Below are 21,797 nucleotides of genomic sequence, written 5' to 3'. Positions count from 1 at the left end.
ACACAGCCAGAAACCTGAAATCCCAAGGTTGACAGACTGTAATACATTGTTTTCCCCACTAGATGGTGCCAACTCATTTAAATACTTTTAGTACTTCTAAGTACTTCTGGTCAGCCCTGCTTGGTTTAAATGTTGAGTGGTGCCTTTTACAGAGCAGTGCATGATATACCCACTCACTCCTATGAGGTGCAGAGGAAGTTCAGCTGTGACCTTAAAGGCTCGGTTGACCCACATTTCATTACCACAGGTTCTTACTTACCCAGGCTGAGAGGTTTGGATTTATGTTCCCAGGCTTTGGTATATTTGTCTCTCCACCTGTTTTCAGAGGGACTTTTTCTTTGGTATAATGTTGGTCGAATAAAAACAGTGAGGTCTGCAGATTATCCATAGTAATGGGGCATTGTTTCTGGGGAAAATCTAATTTTTCAATGCTGTGAGCACCACAAAAATTCCATTTGCCTTCACTGTATTGGAGCAGCGGCAGAAAACACAGACGCTATCCCTAGACATAAACACATAAAACCACAATAACATGCCTGGCTGGATACCACTTGAGGACAGTAAAATGACCTTATAAATACTACAATCTATAAACACTAAAAATAAACTAAACTTCACCTGAATACTGTGCAGTAGAAACACCTTTCAAACAACATCCTCCAGTCCTCATTCTCTCAACCACTGGGTTGAGACCACAGGAGCGGGGACCACAGTCCCTTATTGCACTAAAAACCTGTTATTGCATTCTTGCTTTGTTAAGTATGGTTATTGTAGTTGAGTAGAAGCTGTTTCTGAATCTGTTTGTCCTTGTTTTCATTGATCTATACCGTTTGCGTGGCTGCTCTTTGTGGACTACAGCTCTGCGTTTAACACCATCCTCCCCCACAAACTGGTCGACAAACTGGGGTACCTGGGACTTCCACATTCCACCTGCATGTGGATAAGCAGCTTCCTGTCCAGTCGCAGCCAGAGGGTCAGAATGGGTCATCATACATCTACGGCCCTCAGGCTCAGCACCGGCTCCCCACAGGGCTGTGTGCTGAGCCTCTTGCTCTACACCCTCTACACCAACGACTGCTCCCCCGTCCTTTTATCGATGATCTATTGAGAGCATCCTTACATACTGTATATGTGCACAGTGGCTCAGAGGAAAACGCTCCTGAGGATCATAAACATGGCACAGAAGATCGTCTGCTGCCCTCTCCTCTCTGTGGAAGAATTGCACAGTTGCTGTTGTTTCAGAAAAGCCCAGAGCATTATAATGGACACTTCACGCCCTGATCATTCCCTGTTTGAACTTCATTCTCACCTAATGATATACTACTAATCACCAAATATGTCAGTTTCATGGTGGTTTAGATCCTTTATTTTCCTTAAGAAGAAAACTCAGTACTTTATATACAACACAAACAATCACACACATTAGATCCAATTCAGAAAAATGAAGAACACCACATGTTAAAACAAACAAACCGACAGCATTAAGGTTTTGTCCTCAGCCCTCTGGGCCATATTTAATTTGGGAAAAGACGAATTCACAGCCCATAATTAAAGCAACCCACTGTGGCAATAACTCAGTTCGTCTTGCTAGCTCTTGTCTTTACAATGTGAATAAGATAAACAGGACACACCCTCCACAGTCTATAAACACACTGCTGTGGGATACATACTCTGGATGCTTCATGCAGAGCGGGACTTCTTTGGTAAAGTTCCAGTGCAATATACAGATTATGTACTTGTATTTCTAACAACCTTGTGCTGCAGGTGCCACACAAGGAAATACTGAACAATAAAAATACTTTCAACAATGCTTCAAGAGCAGATCTATGCAGAAACACTGAGACTGGATATTTTTGGCACACTGAAAGAAATCCACCTAAATGTTCTTCCTGTACTTTCCTAAAAATACTTAAAGGTAAACATGAGTAAGCCATTAATCTGTTTATGTCATCTTACCATATAAACATATTGGTCTCGCTATTAAAGTTGCTGTGTAAGCATCACTATCTGATGGCTAAAACACTGCAGGTCAACATGTTATATCGGTAAAGAAAAAAAGACAATGTATTCACAACAATAGATAATATAGAATTTATCTAGTGGTCATTGCAGGACTTGCATCTTAAGGCAGCTAGTGATCAGCCCAGTCACCAGGAGAAAATGTTGGCATTATATGATTCTGCAAAGAATGTTACATTTGCAGTTTCAAAAGTATATTATTAACGTTTCTAATGTGACACACAGTAGTATATGAGCTGACTTTGTCATCTGGAGGTGGATGGTGTGTCACCAAGGTGAGATGCCACCCAGGCTCCAGACCACTGCTGGAGACCAACAATCAGCACAACCAGTTAATGGTAAAGAGCCACTTCCCCCACTTTTCATTATCACTCTTCTCAGTTACCCTGGAAGAGAGCTTTGTTTTTTTGTGCCAGGCTTTGAGATATTTGTCTCTCCACCTGTTTTCATAGGAACTTTTTCTTTGGTAGCACATAGTTCCAGTCAGGTTGAGACCAACAAACAACTGAAATGGCTGTAATTAAATGAGGCATTGCTGTTTTCCCAGCTGCTTTGTAGACACCAAACGTGGGTGTTTAGAAGCGACCTGTCATCTTTTTTCCAGTGGGGGTAGTGGCAAGAAAACAGGTTGTTTTTTGCAGAGATATCACTGCTTTTCCAGTAAGAATTGTGCCTTACCATAACCAAGTGTTTTTTGTGCCTAAATGCACGAACAGTGTTTTGAAATGTTAAAGTTTCAATGTATCCGCTACATAATCACGCACAAATATGATATACACATGGTTTGCAGAAACATACAACAGCAGCATTTTTTTCTGGTGATTGGGTTGTAGTGATACTGTTAGGTAGTTAGATGACCGTTTTATATCTGTGAGTATCTGTACGTGAGCGTGTCTATGTTTCCTTAGCCATATGCTCCATCAGATCAGCCCCTCCGCCAATGAGGTAATGTTTTTGCCCTTGTTTTGTCCGTTTGTTCATTGTCTGTGTCACCGATATTGTGAGCATGACTTTTCAAAAAGTTATGGACAGATTTTAACATGGGCAACCCTAACCTTAACCCTAACCCCATCCTAAGGGCCGGCTTGGATGCTGAGGAAACATAAGGCTAAGGTAACATACAGTAGGACTAAGTAAATTTAGGGCCTGATTCAGATGGGAAAAAAATTAACACGTGCTAAGGGAATGGCTGAGCCCATCTATACTCATCTGTTAAGCCCACTGAGGTTTACCTCTCACAACTAGACTCAAAAATGTGCCCTTAAAATGACACTTTTTTTTTTTATAAGACTATGGTGAGTTGCTGTTTACAGTTGGTTAAAGGAAGTACAGTTGTTTAGTTGTCTCCTCTGTTTTCTGTGATGGGAGCTCCTGTTGGAATATCCAGGGTAACACACTGAGTCACATCGCAGGGTGGTGTGGTCGGTGTGGCAGGCGGGGGCGATGTTTTTGTCACAGTTGGCTCATCTGTGGTCATTGTGTCTGGCTCAGGAGTGGGCGTACTCCCGTCTTCCATATCGGTAGTTGTCATGTCCGTGGTGGTCATGTCCGTGGTGGTCATGTCCGTGGTGGTCATGTCCGTGGTGGTCATGTCAGTGGTGGTCATGTCCGTGGTGGTCATGTCCGTGGTGGTCATGTCCGTGGTGGTCATGTCTGTGGTGGTCATGTCAGTGGTGGTCACGACTGTAGTGGTCTGATCAGTGATCAGAACTTCCTCAGAGGATTCCTCCGAAGATTCACTTTCTGAAGATTCGCTGGATTCTGACGACTCTGACTCATCCGACTCTGCAGACGAGTCTTCGTAGCTCGAAGATTCAGTAGATTCAGAAGACCAAGACCAGCTGTTGTTCCCATTCAGCCATCCCTGTTTCAAGTCATGGTCAGCAATGTCTGCATCATGATGCCGACGTGAACCAGTCTGTGGAGAACGTCAGATGAAAGATATTAGATTTACATTGTAAGATTCAACAACATCATTTATGTTCAGTGCCAGTGCAGGAGATTGTCAACTGAACCATACTGCAGTGTGCAGGCATTGTCGTCTATGAATAGTGATGTTTTTTTTACCCTTTTTCAAAGGCTGCCTTCAGCAAATAAAAATATCTGTGCCTAACCCCATTCGTCTCTCACCTTGTTAACTTCCTGTGTGGCTGTTGGAATTAATGATAATACAAACTCCCATAGATATTGCACTTTTGGAACATGGTTAGTTAAAGGCTGCTATCATGGCAAAGGAATAATTTAACTTAAACTTTTTTGTTGTTGTTGTTGTTGATTTCTTATTTTAGCTGTGACATTACTGTAGTGTTTAACAGCCAGTCAAAGAGCTGCATGAAGGAAGACAAAGACTTGATTGATGTGTTTGCTGCATTTCCCTTTAGTAAAGCAGATGGTTTTTCAAAAAAAGAGATGGCAAAAAGAACACAATTATTGTGTCTTGAGTGACGTAAAAGTGAAAATCTTAGTCTCAAAATGTAAGTATGTCCCAGAGAGAGTTGTGATATTTGAGAAGGTTAATATTTTGGCATAGAGCTAATTAGATCTGCCCTCAGTAACTGAATTTAATTCCAATAAATAATCAGCACTTAGTTTAATTTTTCACATTAAGAGCAACCAAAATCATGAAAATTGGTTCAGATTTAAGTAAGCTACAGTCAGTTTTGTGAAGAAGCCAGCATCTCTCTCAGAGCACATTGTATTTGTTTATGAGCAGATTTAAAAAAGGAAGATTTACAGGAAACTATTTAAATGGGAGAACAGTGGAAGAGAATACATGACAGGTATGACACACGGTGCCCTCCTAGAGATTACAGTGTTCCATCCCATGACGGGAATGAGTTGTTTGTAATCAGAGGAAGAATGTAACTAAGTACATCTACTAAAGTACTGTGCTTAAATACAATTTTGACATACTTGTACTTGAGTATTTCCATTCTCTGCTATGTCTTCTGCTCCACTTCTTTTCATCAGTAAGTATTACACTACAGTTATTTGACACTAAGTTACTTTTTACATTAAACAAAACAAAACACAAAAGTTTATATGCTTATGATATAATTTAGTACTATACTTCAAATATATCTAGTAGTACGCAAAACATCTTAAGTTGGCTCCACACTGACAAAGTACAACATTAAAAGGCTCTTATTCATTGAGGATAAAAACAAAATAATGCAATATTCTATAATAGTAACACTTTGAAATGAGCCATTCTGCATAATGAGTACTTTTACTTTTGATACTGCAAGTGCATGTTAGTGATAATACTTAATTTTCTCTCACTGAGGTAATATTAAAAACTTGTAACGGAGTATTTTTATATAGTGGTAGGCCTATTCCTACTTTTACATAAGTAAAGAATCTGAGAACTTCTTCCACCACTGGTTGAAACATACAGATACTAATAATGCAGCCACATTCTGAGCCTTATGAATAATGGGACAAAAAAAAATCATATCACCCGGGTGGCATGAGAGTCAAGGTCTTGTGATCATTAACAACAAAAGAGTAAAGTAGGTTTGTCATCAGAAGAGGTACAACACTGGAGCAGTTGCCAAAAAGAGGAAATTCAGCGTTGACAGGGAACTGACTACACCACACAATACATTCAAAGGAATTAAAACAGAATATCTAAAATAAGAATTTTTATTTAGAAAAAAAGAGGAAGAGCAGTGAGGTGGGGAGGATGAGGGAAGAGTGGTTAGCTTACTGGATTAGCGGAGGCTGTTGTAGACAGAATAACGATGACGAGGGCGGTTGTCAGAAGCTCCATCTCTGATTGGTTCTTGTCTGCGAAGGGGGGAAGCCACAAACAAAAACACATCAACTTAAAAACAACAGAAACAGGCACTGTCAGAAGCTGGGCATAAGAATCAGATTTACACTTTAGAATCTAAAACCTCTATCTAAACAAATAAATAAATAAACAAATAAATAAATCTTAAACCCACAGGACAACAACACCACATACAAGATATAAATTAAAGCAAACATGTAAAATGAAATAAAATAAAATAGGATAAAAATCCTACCAGTTTTCTGTAGCACCAAATCTGCTCTCTCGTTCCTTCTTGTTTCTCTTAAATCCTGAATATAATCAATAGGATTCTGTGCGGCTGTGATCACTCTCTGTCTCAGTGCAGAAAGATGTCTGATCTCCATGCAGGACTGGCTGCTGCTCATATATACTCTGTGGACAGAGAGGCTGAGCTGGGCCGGGCTGTGTGGGAACCTGAGGGGAAGTTTGGGCAAGGCTGGGTTGCAGAGAGCTGGAATGGAGGGGAGGGGCAGGGGAGGAAGTTTACCACACACTTACAGATCACCTAAATGCATCATGAATCAGTGGAAAGTAAGTAATTGTGTCTCATGAGTCATGCATTTTCTTTGGTAAGCTGTCTGCCTTAATGATGCAGTTTACACATTTTTATAATTGCTGATTTAGGAAGTTCTGAGTGAAACACGATGCCAAATTTAGCAGAAGACCTCAGCGATATAAAGTCGTAGCATTAAAATACCTTTATGCATTAATTTTTATATGATATGAAAACAATGGATGGTTAGTAACACTCAGCTTAGATGACGTAATTCAAGGTATGCTTACTTCTTACTGAAGTTTCTACAGCCAGGAGAAATATCCTTCGATAAAATCCAATACAGTGTCATGAAACTGCCTGAGGATATTATGACTAAACACTGACTATGAAAATACAATTACGAAAGCTCCACTGAATAAATCTCAACGAACACAAAAACAAAACAAAAGCAGGCTGAGCAAAGCACTCCAGACGTCCCTCTCCCCAGCAAAGCTTTCCAGCTCCTCCTGGGGGACCCCAAGGCGTTCCCAGGCCAGATGAGATATGTAATTCCTCCAGTGTGTTTTGGGTCTGCTTGGGGCCTCCTACCAGTGGGACGTGCCTGAAACACGTCCGGCGGGAGGTGTCCAGGTCTCCTCTGAGAATCGACACCTTATTGTGGTAGAGGGGTTTGCGTGGCCCTGTGAACCTGAGGCTAATAGCCTCTGATAGGGTCTCTCAAGGTAAAGTGGTCCCAGGGGAGGGACCAGACTAAGAGCGATTCACTTTTTCGGACCTTGAGCACCTCACCTGGTATGGGGACACCGTGGCGTCCCCTGAAGCCAGACCTGGGGGAAAGCTCACCAGCGAGCATCTGGTGGCCGGGCCTTAGGCCACGGGGCCCGGTCGGGCTCAATCCAGGAAACAAAATGGAGCTGTTGCCCTGTGGGCCCACCACCGGCAGGGACAGAAATCAGGGTCTGGTGCATTGTGTGCCGGGCGGCAGACAGGGGTGGGGCCCCGGGCGTGCTGATCTCTGGCGTCGTGGACTGGCTCTGGGGACCTAAGACTAACTAAATTTAAAATTCTTGTCAAAATTAACACAGCAACTGAAGTACAACGCAATAAAGTATTCCTACCTGATGATGATGATCATGAGTGTGTCATCTGCATATATGTAAAAGAGAGGAGAGGAGGATTTGCTCTGAGAGTTTACTGCATGTAGACAAATACTGCCACAATTTAGGTACAACAATGTTTTTTAGCAACATGAACTTTTACAAAAGAGTTACTTATGTCCATAATGTATATTTCAGCTACTCAGGATTCATGTCCAATCCCAAATTTCAGTGCCAATGCAGGAAGACTACTTTTTATATAGACGTACATATAGCACATCTTATTTAATGTAATAGCCTTATGTTTGCATTTGTTTTAAAAGTGTAACCACAATCTTTAACAAATTTGTACCATAGTTGCCATGTCCACATATTGTAGAGGGAAAAAACTTTATAACGTTAGGTATAGATATTATCTGGGTTTTTGCAGAGCTGTCTGATATGTTTGGCACTCCTTGATGAAAATTTGTCAACGACTGAACAACAATGTGACATGATGACTGTAGGCAGCTGAGAAATGACAAATGGAAACAGGAGTTTAAACAAGATAAAGGAAAAATGATCCAACACACTGACTGAGTCTGAGCATTGAGCAGTCAGTGGAATGTTACAGTAAAATCTGAGCAGAGCCACACTTTTATCAGGCATGTGTGTGTGACACCACTGTGTTACTTCATCGCTCTGAAACTTTCCCCTCCTGTCGTCGTCTCCCTTCTCCCTGCAAACACACCTCAGGATGAATCATGAGTAAGATGAATCACGAAAAGGTTTCGGATTAGATGTGTAGGGACACTGATCAGCACAACAAACAATTAAGAGAAAACATTGTCTCAGAACAATATGTAAACCTGACAGAGGAACCTGCCAACCAGCACAAACGAACAACGAACCATTAACAACGAACAACGAATGAGATATGCCTTGTTGCATCAAACCCACTATGGATTTAATTGTAATTAATCAGCACAATAAATGTCTGTTTCAAAAAACAAAACAACCCTATTCACTCATGCAGTGCAAAGTAAAGACATTCTTGCATTTTCTCTTTAACCAGTGATGTAAGAAGTGCTATAACTTCTCCTTTTTGTGGTGTTTCTATGCCTCTGACCATCTGTACTGTCAACTCATATTCGTTCCCACGAACACAAATGCTTCAACATACCCCTCAGCATCTCATAAAACACGTTGTAACACGTGCTTAACTTTGTGGAAGGTCGTGATTAGGTTTAGGCAACACAACTACTTAGTTACGTTTAGAAAAAAAATGTTTTAGGTTAAAATGAGTAAGTTTGTTACAGGGTTTTGTTTGTTTTTGTTTGTACTGTTTATTCTGAATATGGAAATAATACAAGGCTTCCCGATTGCTTTGCACAACATAATATAGAAATGAAAATTGAGAAAGCTAAATAATAATAAAACATAGAAAAACAGAAAGTAAATGAGATATTCGAAAAGGAGTGAGAGGGTAACGGTCAAATGTAGTGTAATGTGACTTAATTATGTAATATAGGGGCCACCTGTAGCTCACCTAGTAGAGTGCATGCCCCTTATTGGCTGAATTATTTACAGTGGCCTATGTTTAATTCCCACCCGTGTCCCTGTACTAAATGTCATCCCCTCACTGTCTCCCACCTTTCCTGTCTATCTGGTTGTCCTGAAATTCTGGTATCCAGTAACTTACATACAATCACGTAAAGAACACATAAGCACATAAAATCACTTAAAAATCACAACAACAATATATAAGGTGCCAATAGAAATAAATAAAGTAAAAAGTCCCTGAGTCCCGGGGCATTGGTAGCGTAGTGGAAAGTGCCTGCGCCCCATATACAGAGGCGATGCCCCGCTGCAGCGGTTGCAGGCTCGACTCCGGCTTGCAACCATTTGCTGCATGTCAACCCCCACTCTCTCTCTCACCCTATTTCACTCTGTCCTGTTCATTAAAGGCAAAAAGCCCCCCCCAAAAAATCTTTAAAATAAAAAAAAAAAGTGCCTGAGTCCCGAAGTGACTGTTTGTTAACTAACTGGCTGGAGTCCAGTGACGTGAGTAGTAGGATGTGGGGGGGATCATGAGTCACTGCGACTGACTGACTGACTGAAGTCAGCTGTTATTTGTGTTCAATGCTAATTAGCAAATGTTTGTGTAAGATGGTGACCATCTCAAACATTATACCTGCTAGACATCATCATATCATACGTTAATATTAGGGCTGGATTTTAAAAACAATGATACCAGTTAGGGCTGCTCCCAAATGATTGACCAAATGTTAGTCGACCAGAAAGCAGGAGTCACGTTAATTTCCAGGGCTGGTACCTGTGGTTATTCCACAGGCTAGTTAATAACATGTCGGGCAGGAAATCCAAAGTGTGGGATCATTTTGAGAAGGTGAAGGACGAACCCAAGGTCATATGTAAACTCATCTTCATTGGTCGACTACAAACATGACGTATCATCTGAAACATGGAAGTAGCTACATGCCCATTAGCCCACAGCGTCATTAACAGGCGGCTCGCTCAGTGTGTGACGTGCACTTGTAGATAAAATATAGGCCTATATTAATGAAGGTTCATTAGTACGGTTTTGTATTTCTCTGTAATGTAGCACAGTGTTAACAATGTTACTGATACTATTCTTTCCCACACCTTCAACTCAAACCATTGTGTTGCCCCGCCCAAAATATATCATTTAATGCCGCAAACATGTGGGCGACTAGTTGACTAATGGCCCTTAATGACGACTATTGGTCAACCGGGAAATTTCTTAGACAGGGCAGCCCTAATACAGGTACCAGTACTAGCAATACTATCGTTTATGGGCTTAGTGTTGGATGTTAATTGCTACTGCAGTGATAGCTCGTGCTAACTGGGTAGATGTTCATTAACCGTCCGCTGGAGATGGCAGCAATAGAAAGTTTGCAGATCCAGTGTAGAGTTGTGATTGCCTGTGATCAGACCCCCGGAGCAGGGACGATCAAATGCAGATATTGTTTGACTGGAGAAGTTTCAATACTACTTGGTCCTGGATTATACCCAGCACTAGCTTGTATTGTCACTGTGAGCGTGGTATTATGCTGACATGACGTTTAGCCCATAACACAATCATGCGCAAATCAACACATCATATCATGAAAAAGCCTCCTGTTGTGTGACATCAGTTGAACAGTACAAGACATGAAAAACATTTTCATCTGAACACATGATATCTACCGTAACTTCCTAAACTGGTGGCAAAACACAGACACACACACCAAAATGTTTCCATCATCACAACATATTGCATGTCTCCAACATTATGAGACATGAACCCACTTCCCACTGTAAACACATGAAAAAGTCTTTGTAGCAGTTCGGTAATTTTGCTCTGAGTCAGACGCAGCTTTGGAAATAGTTTTAACCACATTGATTACACTTCATCCAGAGCCATGTAGGGGAAAATCCAACTTGGGTCAATTATTACCATCATCCAAACACAGTCTTGTTGGGTATCGTCACACACAGGAAGTGCTCAATTAAGTTTGTAAGTAAACTATACTGTGGAAGTCGGACAACTGACACAGTAAAGTTAAACTTTTGTTAATGGTTAAACAATAAAAGAACAAGCTCATCACAATAGAAACCTTGATGATTTGAGAGTTGAACCAAGGTCGTAGGAGTTGACAGTCAAAGTCTCTTCCTCTGCCAGTGTTCCCCTGTGATAGTTTAATGTCAGACTACTTCCTCTGTTTGTTTTCATGAATAGAGCCTATTATTTTAAGACATCTTGCGCTCTTCATTAAAGTATGTAAAGTAAATATAAGGAGGCCATGGCTGATTGTTGACTACAGAGCATTTCCAGTAAGTATCTTGCTTGCAGACAGCTTGACAACATTTCCTGAAAGAGGTTACAGCACTCATGTCATCATGACAAGAAAGTTATTTTGGTTTAAATGACAAAACTTGAACCGTATCTTATTCTTCCATGACACACTGATCCCTATGTAGAGAAACATCAAATGTAAAGGGAATAATTGGGGTGGAGAGAAGGGTTGAACCATATATTTCAGTTATTAAAAAAGCTATTATTGATATTTTCAATGGTCCCTCCCCTTGACTTGCAGCACCCCTTTTTGAACATGTCAAAATAAAAGTCAGCGTCATCTTTTGACGTCATCTAGGGCAGCTTTCTCTCTGCAATATGCTTGCATCATATCTCTGTTTTTTTCCATCTCGTAGCACAACTCTACCAATGAGTAAAACACGCTGGAGAGATAATGTTCAATTTGTAATAGATGTGACAGTGATACAAGATAGAACAGTTTGAATTTTATTACAATTAATGTCAACATCCATTTACCTAATAGAATTACAAATATCTGTTGTCTCAGAGGAGGAAAGAGACTGAGAAACCTTCAAACTGAGATTAAGGGAGAACTGAACATTTGGGCTGGGAGAGAATTACTGCCTCAAGTGAAGGAGTTCAAGTATCTGGGGGTTCACGTGTGAGGGTAGAACGGAGCGTGACATGGATTTCCGGTTTGGTGCTGCGTAGGCAGGGCTGTGGGCACTGTGCCCTGCCGTTATGGTGAAGAGGGAGCTGAGCAAGAAGGCACAGCTTTTGATGTACTGGTCCATCTACGTCCCAACCCTTACCTATGGTTATGAGATATGGGTAATGACTGAAAGAGTGAGGTCACGGAAATGGCCGAAATTAGTTTCCGCTGAAGGGGGTCTAAGCTCAGCCTTAAAGATAGGGTGAGGAGCACAGGCTCGGAGTAGAACCACTGATCCTTTGTGTTAAAAGGGGTCAGTTGATGGTTTCTTAGAGGTGTCAAACTGATACTGGTACCTGTTCCAGAGGTGTCAAACTGATACTGGTACCTGTTCCAGAGGTGTCCAACTGATACTGGTACGTGCTCCAGAGGTGCTCAACTGTTACTGACGTCTAGGTTGCTGTGTTTAGCCTGCTGTCCCCGCAACCCGGNATAGGGTGAGGAGCACAGGCTCGGAGTAGAACCACTGATCCTTTGTGTTAAAAGGGGTCAGTTGATGGTTTCTTAGAGGTGTCAAACTGATACTGGTACCTGTTCCAGAGGTGTCCAACTGATACTGGTACCTGTTCCAGAGGTGTCCAACTGATACTGGTAACTCCTCTAGAGGTGTTCAACTGATACTGGTACGTGCTCCAGAGGTGCTCAACTGGTACTGACGTCTAGGTTGCTGCGTTTAGCCTGCTGTCCCCGCAACCCGGCCCTGAATAAGCAGATAAAAATGGATGGACGGACGGATGCACATTTGCGAAAGCTTAATTTTCCCAAAACAAATTAAGAGAGGCACTCAGTGGGGACATGAACCAAAACCAAATGCCCTGTGTCACAATGTGAACAAAAGTGAAAAATAATGTGTATATTCGCCACCGGATTTGAATCCGCTTAAAAATGTAATGGGTTCTGTCTCAGCCCACGCTACACCCTTGCAACACCTTTCATGAAAATTAGGCCAGTAGTTTTTTCATAATCCTGCTAATGTAAACAAAGCAACCAAACAGAAAAGATAACCTCCCTGGGGGAGTTAAGAAACCCCAAATTCCTCTGTTTTGGAATGAAGAGACTCTGCTGTCAGGACCTGCAGATAAAAACCAAAACTGAGGGAAGTGCAAGTGAAAAGTGGCTCAATGGAATGTTTTAATTAAGTGTAATTAGTGGTCTGAATGTGTGTGTGTGTGATTTAATGATGTTTGTTTCTACTTGTCGTTACATTTTACATTTTACAACACCTTTCAATAGCCCAAACAAGGGAATGGCTTTACTGAACAGAGCACAAGATCATATGAATTAATACAAAATCAGCAGACAAAGGCTCAGTGCACTGGTGAAAATGTTAAACTCTTCAATACATGGATCATTTTTAATTCAGATTTGAGAGTTCTTTTTGTCACCCACATTAGACATTGAGACATGTTTCAGATCTTTGTAAAGAGTCATCTCTTCTGTAAAGAGCCAGCATGACTCCTACTGGCCACTATTGCCAAATTGTGTCACATCTCTCCTTTTTTTTTATTATTCATTGTTACATGAATTTAAATTTTGAATTAAAGCAGTTTTAACCACAGTAGTAACAATTAGGCCACTACTATTTTTTTATTTATCTATTTTTACTTGAGAAGGTTAATTGTCTGAACTCATAGTTTAACCTACTGTTGGGTGTTCACACATGTATTAATTAAAATAAAAATACCTCAGAGAGACATAAAAGAATAAGCAACTAGAATTATTTAATGCAAGAGAAGCACCACAAACATCAAATCAAGTTTATTGGCCTACAACTAGGCTTAATTTTCAAGCTTTAAATACTTGAAAAATCTTAAAACAAAAGCCAGAAACACGATAGCTTTATTTTAATCAGTTAGTGATTAAGTCTTTGTACTGAGGACGTAATAAAATGTCCCCACTTTCCAAAAATATCCTCACTTTGAAGGTCTAAAACTGTAATGGTTCCTTATAATGCTAGAAGTAGAGTAGAGGTCACACATACAGTTCTGACCGGCTCAAAAGCTACAATGTTAAGAGGGACACCACTGACCGGCTCAAAAGCTACAATGTTAAGAGGGACACCACACTGAGTAAAATGCAAAAAAAAAAAAATAGTCAAAAAAAAGAGCAAATAAGAGAACAAACGAAAGAGTTGGGTCTTATATCAGGGAGTCTGGAAGAGTGTGGGCAGCATGAGGAGCCACTCATACAGACCCAGCCCACACCTTCACACAGGTGCCCTCAATCAGTCATCTTACATCAGCAAGTCAATCAGTGCAGCTGCACCTAGAACACAAACAGATCACACACACACACACACACACACACACACAGCACTAACAGCACACAGAATGACATGTAACATCCTCTCCCTTAAGATGGCAACCATACCGGTGCCATTCCATGGTGCACATGAGATGGCATCAGTCCCAACATTGTCATGAACTTTATTGTGATGGATGAAGTTTTGGTCTCAGTGCATCAGCTGTTGATTACTGTTATACATCTCATTTAGGAACACAAGAAGGGTGTGAGAGTTAAGTCCTATTCGGACGGGATTAGTTTTACATAGGTACGTGGGGTAAAGTAATAATTACCAGAGATTTTAGTCCCGTCCGAATGTGCCATGTCAGTAATCATTACCGCACGATGTCAGTAAAGATTACAGCGACTTTTACCTTCTGTAAAAGGGTCCCGGAAAATTACCTCAGGTAATACTAATCCCGTGCGAACAGACCAGCAGTAAATAAGTGTGTGTGTAGATATTTCGTCATATCCTGTTTACAAGTGGTTTTTCGTGGATTTTCAAGCATGGAGACTCTTGAAGAAGCACTCAGTTTTGCACTTCACAGTCGGACAAGTCCGTGTGAAACCTCAGGTACTGTGGGCCTACGACGAACACGATTCAAGTGTGTTCGAGTATGGTACGCACAGGAAGCAATGTCATACGCGCATGACGACAGGAGGGGACGGCGGTGCGTGAATGGATTTACCCCTCCCACTTGTGGTAGTTTTACTGATATTTCTTATCCCGTGCGAATTGGCCATTAATATTACCGACATCCTGTGATAAAGTGACATTAGCCCACGTGCCCATGTAAAACTAATCCCGTCCGAATAGTGCTTAAGCCTTGAAATGTTGGAGGGTCAAAAGCATTACAGGGGATTCTTTTTGGATTGTGCTGTATTTACGCTGGGCTGCAGAGAGTCACGTGACTTGGGTTCGAGTCACATTCAAGTCACAGATTTGATGATTTTGGACTCAGCAAAATAAAAAGACTTGCACCTCAACTTGGACTTTCACACCAACCTCGTGACTTCACTTGGACTTGCACCTTTTGATTTAAAATTACTTGATACCTTCTCCAATACCAATTTGGTGAGATAAATGTATAGACATTTTTCTAATATGACATGACATGAGTTCAATACAACAAGACAGGACAGAAACATTCAAAATTCATTCTGTTGTGGTTATGGAACGGCAATGTCAGCTCTATACATTTTATTAAATAAATTCAGTCGCACTTTTGTTTATTTGTTTTAACAATAAGCACATTTTTAAAAGCATTCATGATCTGTTAATTCAATATATTATAACTCCATTATTAAAATGGTATTATATTTGTTAAAAAGAGCATTATGACTTGTTGAAACCCAACGTTAAGGACTCGGCACTTGACTTTAGACTTGTCAGTCTTGACTTTGAACTTGAATTGTATTGCAACTTGAGTGCAAGGACTTGATACTCGTGTCTTGCAAAACAATGACTTGATCCCACTTGTGTTACAGTCTGCTCCTTTGTTGCAGCTTGTATGTGACAAACCCTGGTGATTAGTGACATCTACTGGTGAAATCAAACATGTGCATCCTGCAGTAACTACAGCTTCAGAGGGTTGACAAATTAACAGAAACACCTCACACTGCTAACAACAGAACGAAAAGAGGACCTTAGTGCCTAAAATGCCAGTTTCTGGATCTTAATGTAACACGTCTGGCATGAGGGGCAATACTCATTTTGAACTTACCCATTACAGCAGGGGGGTCAAACTCATTTTAGTCCATGGGTCACATACAGCCTAATTTGATCTCATGAAAAACCAACTGATTCCTGCAAACAAACAGACATTGTAGGAATGCTGCAGGAACATCGCAGTTACCTCGATAACCCAGCTGCTGTGCTACTGAGGATGGACGACCTGGGAGCAGGTGCTTTGCTGGTGGATTGATGGAGTAGATTGTTGAGAAAGACGGAGGCAGTGACAAAGACATCCAAACAAGAATAGGAAAAGCAAGATCATCCTTTCTTAAATCAAGACCAATTTGAAACTCAAAGTGCGTTTCCACAAAAAACAAACTCTGCATTTTCAATTCAAACGTCGAGTCCGTCTTGTTTTATGGGGCAGAAACATGGAGAGCCACAAAAGTCACCACCAACAAACTGCAAGCCTTTCTAAACAGATGCTTAAGACACATCCTGCCAAATACAGTAACAAACGAAGAGCTCTGTCAAACCACACAACATGAACCACTTGAAGCACAAGTCAAACGCAGGAAATGGGGCTGGACTGGGCACACCTTGAGGAAACCTCCCTCCAACACAACCAGACAGTCCTTATCCTGGAACCCACAGGGGAAAAGAAAGCCGGGAAGACCAAAGAACACCTGGAGAAGGTCTGTCGAGGCAGGAAGATCGCCTAATACTGAACCAGCTGGAGGAAGTTCGTGAATGACCTATGCTCCCCAAGCTTGCATTACAGGATGCATTTAACTACTTGACTTTTACTAGACCTCTCTACTCATACTCACCATATACTACATATATAATGTGGTCACAAAGCACTAGTAACACTATAGATGACTATTTAATTTGGTTATGTGCCCCTATACATCTTTTTGGCAAAATGGTACAAAAATATTATTTCCTATGTCCTCACATCCTCACAAGAGCATCATTATTGATGTGGCAAGAAAATTAAGTCTCAAATACAGGAACAGGGTTTTACAAAAGAGGAACTGTGTTTATGAGGCTTTTGTAGGTGATTTCTAGATATTTACGGCACATCAAACAGCTCTGCACTGCTCTTGGATAATGCAGTGAACACATCACATCAAAAGAACACCAGCAAAGTTTCACTTCATAAAAAAAAATCCCCTGGAGTATTTTGCAGTTTTCCCTCTTCAGTTGCCACAGCATCACCACTGATATTTGGTTGATTTTTGAATAGTTGGACAGAAGTGAGAATACAGTGGTTTGCTCGCTAAAAGAAGTTAACACTTCATGTTGGAAAACCGCAACCAAGATTCATGCAGGTGTTTTAAAATCTCCCGCTCTTATTTTCTTTTTCAGCGTTACCACGTGCAGGTTGGAGTTTATCAAACAGGTTATAAATGTTGTATACACCCAAGTGTTTTCAGACTCTACAACAGGAAGTAATCCTAAAATTAAAACATGTAAAAATTAGAAGAAAGTGCTGTGAAGCCTCAGTGTCTGTAAGGCAGAAAGTGAAACCTGCAACCGTTTTTTCCAAGTAAATGAAACACTAATGGTTTCCGTTCTGTTAGTAGACCTGGTCTCTATGTGTGGGCAAATGTACTGTGTTTCAGACCAAGATTTATTGCCCTTTACAACTGCCGCCCTCATGGCTTAGGTTTCCAATTGCAACAGATACACTTCTGTTTGTGCAACATTTTACGAGGTGAGATACCAGAAGATAACATAGATAGAACTATATTTACCCTGAGGCAAATTGCTGTGCAGCAGTTGCAATACAAAGTTAGAGGAGCGCAGATACAAAGAGTGCAATATACAAGGACTACAGTAACAAAATAAAAATAAAACAGAAAATATCAAACGCAGTATAAACCAAATATAAAACTAGATAATAGTGAGGTGCACAATATAAGAACTATAGCTAACAGTAAGGTGAAAATAGGTGCAAACCAATATGCACAGTGACACAAACAGGTTACCAGTATGAATGATAACTATATTCAAATATGTTTCAAAAATCCCTTCTTTAAATTTATAAATGTGTCACAAATATTTTAAAGTTTGGGATTTGACAGCAGTGTCAGTCTGTGTTTCCACCACATCCAGTCTGAAATATCTTCACTGTTATCATATGGATTACCATGAAATTTGGTACACATGTCCGGTGCCACAGGTATGAACAATAATAACTTGTGGGACCAGGGGTGGAGCAGTGATTTTAAATGTGGGGGTGTTCCAGGGGTGGCACATGAGCACCACATCCTGCCTGCCTTTGGCTGTTTCCCTCTCCAAAATTAATGCTCTCAGACAGTATTCAGAGGTTCTTCCAACACAGAGTCGGTCATTATGAACTGAGGGTCATTCATTATGAAAATGCATATTTATTATTAACATATACCAAACCATATCATTGTAGGCTACCTGAGAACTGAGACAAGACATCCACACATAAAGTACAGTCAAGTAATGAATATCTTTCTTTTTCAGGACAACCTGGAAAATCAGAATATGTATGCTGAAAATTTCAGCATACATATTCATTCATGTGACATCATTTAATGATGTCACATGAATGGATTAAAGGTTATATGACTACATAAACAAAAGAAAAAATTTTAAAAAATTAACCGGGAATTGAATTTCACAGAATTTTATTTTTAAAAAACACACATATCAACAGTTATCAATTTATCTTTATTTTATCATGGAGGATAGTTAGGCTATTCCTTTCTTTTCAATTCTGGCAGAAAACTATCTTGCCTCAAGTTGATCTTTGGCTGCTCCTGATTGGATGCTACCGTCAAAAAACAAAAGAAGAAGAAATAGTAGCATCTGATTGGTCGAGAGACTGACCAGAAGTCGTCATTGTTTACGTCAAGCCCATAGACTGTTTATAAAAAAGGTCAAGCCTCACAATGGAGGTCCGGTATCATAATTTACACGTTTTTAATCACAAAATGTAATATTTAATTACTATCGCGGAGTTATCACGGTGGATTTACTGTAGCCTAGGCTACGAGGTTCTTGGGAGAGAAAAAAAAACCTCTGCACTTAACGGCTGGATTGAAAACTTTCTCGAAAAGATTGTCCTGAGCCCACCGTAGATCGCCAAAAGAGTAAGCTTCTGATCACAATTTTCCCCATTAAGTTCCTTTGTGTGGTGTGGTGCGGGCTGCGGGGGAGAGCAGGGTCTCCGCCGACAGAGAGATGATGTTGATTTGAGGGGGCGGCGGAGAGCCGGTTTCCTCTGCATTCACTTACATGACAACTTGACTTGAAAAAGAAGTCAATTTTCTGCTGCTGCCTCTTCCTTTTTGGCATCTCTGCCTCCTTCTTCTCTCTGTTGTGTGTCAATGTTGTTCAATGTCAGCCATCGGTGAGTGACAAAAACCCCGACTGACGTAACTTTAAATTTCGCGGGCCGGCGGCCGGCGGCCGGCCGCGGACAACAGTCTGTGATTGGGTGAATGTCCATTCAATTTGACCAATGCCTTTTCATGCAGCATAAGGGGGGGTGAGGTGCGCTCCATTTTTGTATGCAAGTGCACTGCCAGGGTGGGCAAACGGCTTTACCTTTGGAAAATGTGTGGGGGGTGAAAATGTGGGGGGGATGAAATCATCTTGCTGTAAAAGTGGGAGTGTCAAAACACCTCCATCCCCCACGGGTGCGACGCCCCTGTGTGGGACACTTAACTCCTCCTGTAGCACCACCAGCAACAACTTGGTTTATGAAAAGCAAGGCAAAGCTTTTGATTTACTGGTCCATCTACATCCCAACTCTCACCTATGGTCATGAGCTCTGGGTAGTGACCGAAAGAATGAGATCACAGATACAAGTGACTGAAATTAGTCCTCTCAGAAGGGTGTCGGGCTCATCCTCAGAGATAGGGTAAGGAGCTCGGACATCTGGAGGGAGCTTGGAGTAGAGCCACTGCTCCTACACATAGGGGGCCCCGGGGCAGACCCAGAACACGCTGGAGGGATTACATATCTCGTCTGGCCTGGGAACGCCTCGGGGTCCCCCAGGAGGAGCTGGAAAGCGTTGCTGGGGAGAGAGACGTCTGGGGTGCTTTGCTCAGCCTGTTGCCCCAGCAACCCCGTTTCAGATAAGCGGTTGAAAGTGAATGGATGAATAACTTGATTTATGACTTAACACCTACAAAACTAATGACATCAGCCCCTGCTGATGCTAATTAGCAAATGTTAGCATGCTTACATGCTTAATTAAGAAGGTGAACACAGTAAACATTATACCTGCTAGTGATCTTGAACTGATAGCATGAAATGTATGGCGTCCCACTCTGCTGAGCTGTTACATTAGCTTGCTTAATGGTGCTATGAGCGCTAACAGTAGATGCATGCTTCCTTCTGTGCAGTGATACAGTTGGCAGGTGTAGTTCGGTAGAAAGAAAGTAGTTCCTACATGAAACTGCTCACAACAAGGTCTGTGGGTTATCTAAAGTAACTGGGTCATGATTTCTGGAAAGAAACATTGCTGTTGAGTGTTTCAAATGTATTTTTTGGCACTTTGAGCACCACAAGCCGAGTGACATCTAGTTCCAGTATATTCAAGGGGTACATTAAAAAGCATCCACTTGGAGGAGCGTAGCTGGTAACTACCAGAGCTGACACACAGAAGGGTGCAGAGGTAGGCTGGAAGTTTCCCCAGTACTGCTTTACAGACAGAAATATATCAGAGATGTTGTCTGCTAGTGGTCACTGATGTCCAACCCACCAAATCATAAAGACTGCAGTGATGAGTACGGGACTTTGCATTTGTAATAAAACAGAGATGGTACATGCAAACAAGGGTATGTAAAGTGGAGCAGGTTGCATGCATGTACAATATGTCAACGTTTTGATCCACAGACAGAAAAGCAGCTTCTGCATGCCTTCTTTTAGCACTGAAAGTAAAACACAATTCATTTATTATGTACAGCAGGTCTGATGCAGTAATGACCCTGATCAGGGAGTTATTTTAAAACACAGCTCTGCTTTTGTCTGCTACTGTGAAGCAAGTGTCACACACACAGAGAACTAGGGCAGGCTGTATGTCTGACCACAGCAGCACATTGAGATCATGTGATTATTATTTAATATATCAGTTTGTCCGTTTAAATGGTTTATTCTCAGACCTTGTAAAAGCAACTCATTTAAGGAGTAAGTGTCTTAGTAAAATATGTTGAATGTCTGCAGCATGTAAGCCACCTCTCTGCTGCTGTGGTTATTCTGCATGATGTAAGACTGCGGTTTCCAGCAGCTCTGAGCAAGTGAAGATTGAGAGAGGAAAAGGCCTCTTCCTGTTTCTCAAAGTCTGACACCATCTCTGTATAATGAGGGCAGCGGATGAGCTGAAGAAAAACCACCTGATTATTCACCATACTTCACACTTACGTCTAGTATTTTTCTCTGAGAATCTCTGTCAGACTTCTCTTATCATTTTTTTCTGTGCTATTTCACCTGTTATCCAATCATGATGATGATGACAAACAGAAAGTACAGTTGGACTGAATTTGACTCTTTATATATTTTCAGTTACTGCACTGTACAGTCATATCTGTCAATAAAGGTGACAGTGACAGACAGTGGCTTATTCTAGGGACTGTATTTGTTACACATCTATATTCAGATAGTAAATTTGAAAGTAAGTCCTTATGTGATGTATCATTTTCTGCCCAATTCTGCCGTCCAGATGCTTGTAATGTAAAACATGGTCCCGCCCTTCCCTCAGTGTAATTATAAAGAAACACACACACACGCACAGACACACTCTTCAGGGTATTTAAGGCCTGATAATAACAGTGCATCACAGAGAGCTGCTCTCTCTATTATTACTGCTGCTGCCCAGTATGACGACAAATAGAGA

At 41.1% G+C, this 21,797-nt stretch overlaps 1 protein-coding gene across 1 annotated transcript; it reads right to left on the bottom strand.

Moving 5' to 3' along the window:
* Positions 1-1,339: 1,339 nt before the first annotated feature.
* scpp8 (secretory calcium-binding phosphoprotein 8) lies at positions 1,340-6,196 on the bottom strand. Its single transcript, XM_050052318.1, has 3 exons — positions 6,051-6,196; positions 5,729-5,808; positions 1,340-3,937 (listed from the first exon to the last, which is right to left on the bottom strand). The coding sequence occupies exons 1-3, from the start codon at positions 6,178-6,180 to the stop codon at positions 3,356-3,358; spliced, it is 792 nt and encodes a 263-aa protein (XP_049908275.1). The 5' UTR covers positions 6,181-6,196; the 3' UTR covers positions 1,340-3,355.
* Positions 6,197-21,797: the final 15,601 nt, after the last annotated feature.

This window comes from Epinephelus moara, chromosome 9 (genome assembly GCF_006386435.1).
Source record: "Epinephelus moara isolate mb chromosome 9, YSFRI_EMoa_1.0, whole genome shotgun sequence".
In the NCBI taxonomy this organism is placed as follows: domain Eukaryota; kingdom Metazoa; phylum Chordata; class Actinopteri; order Perciformes; family Serranidae; genus Epinephelus; species Epinephelus moara.
The sequence above is the reverse complement of the archived record's forward strand: the minus strand, read 5'-3'. Positions and strand labels throughout refer to the sequence as shown.

Excerpts from the sequence above, each read along its gene's own strand:
- scpp8 (XM_050052318.1), bottom strand. The coding sequence starts at position 6,180 with ATGGAGATCAGACATCTTTCTGCACTGAGACAGAGAGTGATCACAGCC. Across the intron at positions 5,809-6,050 it reads TTTGGTGCTACAGAAAACTG|ACAAGAACCAATCAGAGATG; the intron begins GTAGGATTTTTA and ends CCCCCTTCGCAG. Across the intron at positions 3,938-5,728 it reads CAACAGCCTCCGCTAATCCA|ACTGGTTCACGTCGGCATCA; the intron begins GTAAGCTAACCA and ends CGTTCTCCACAG.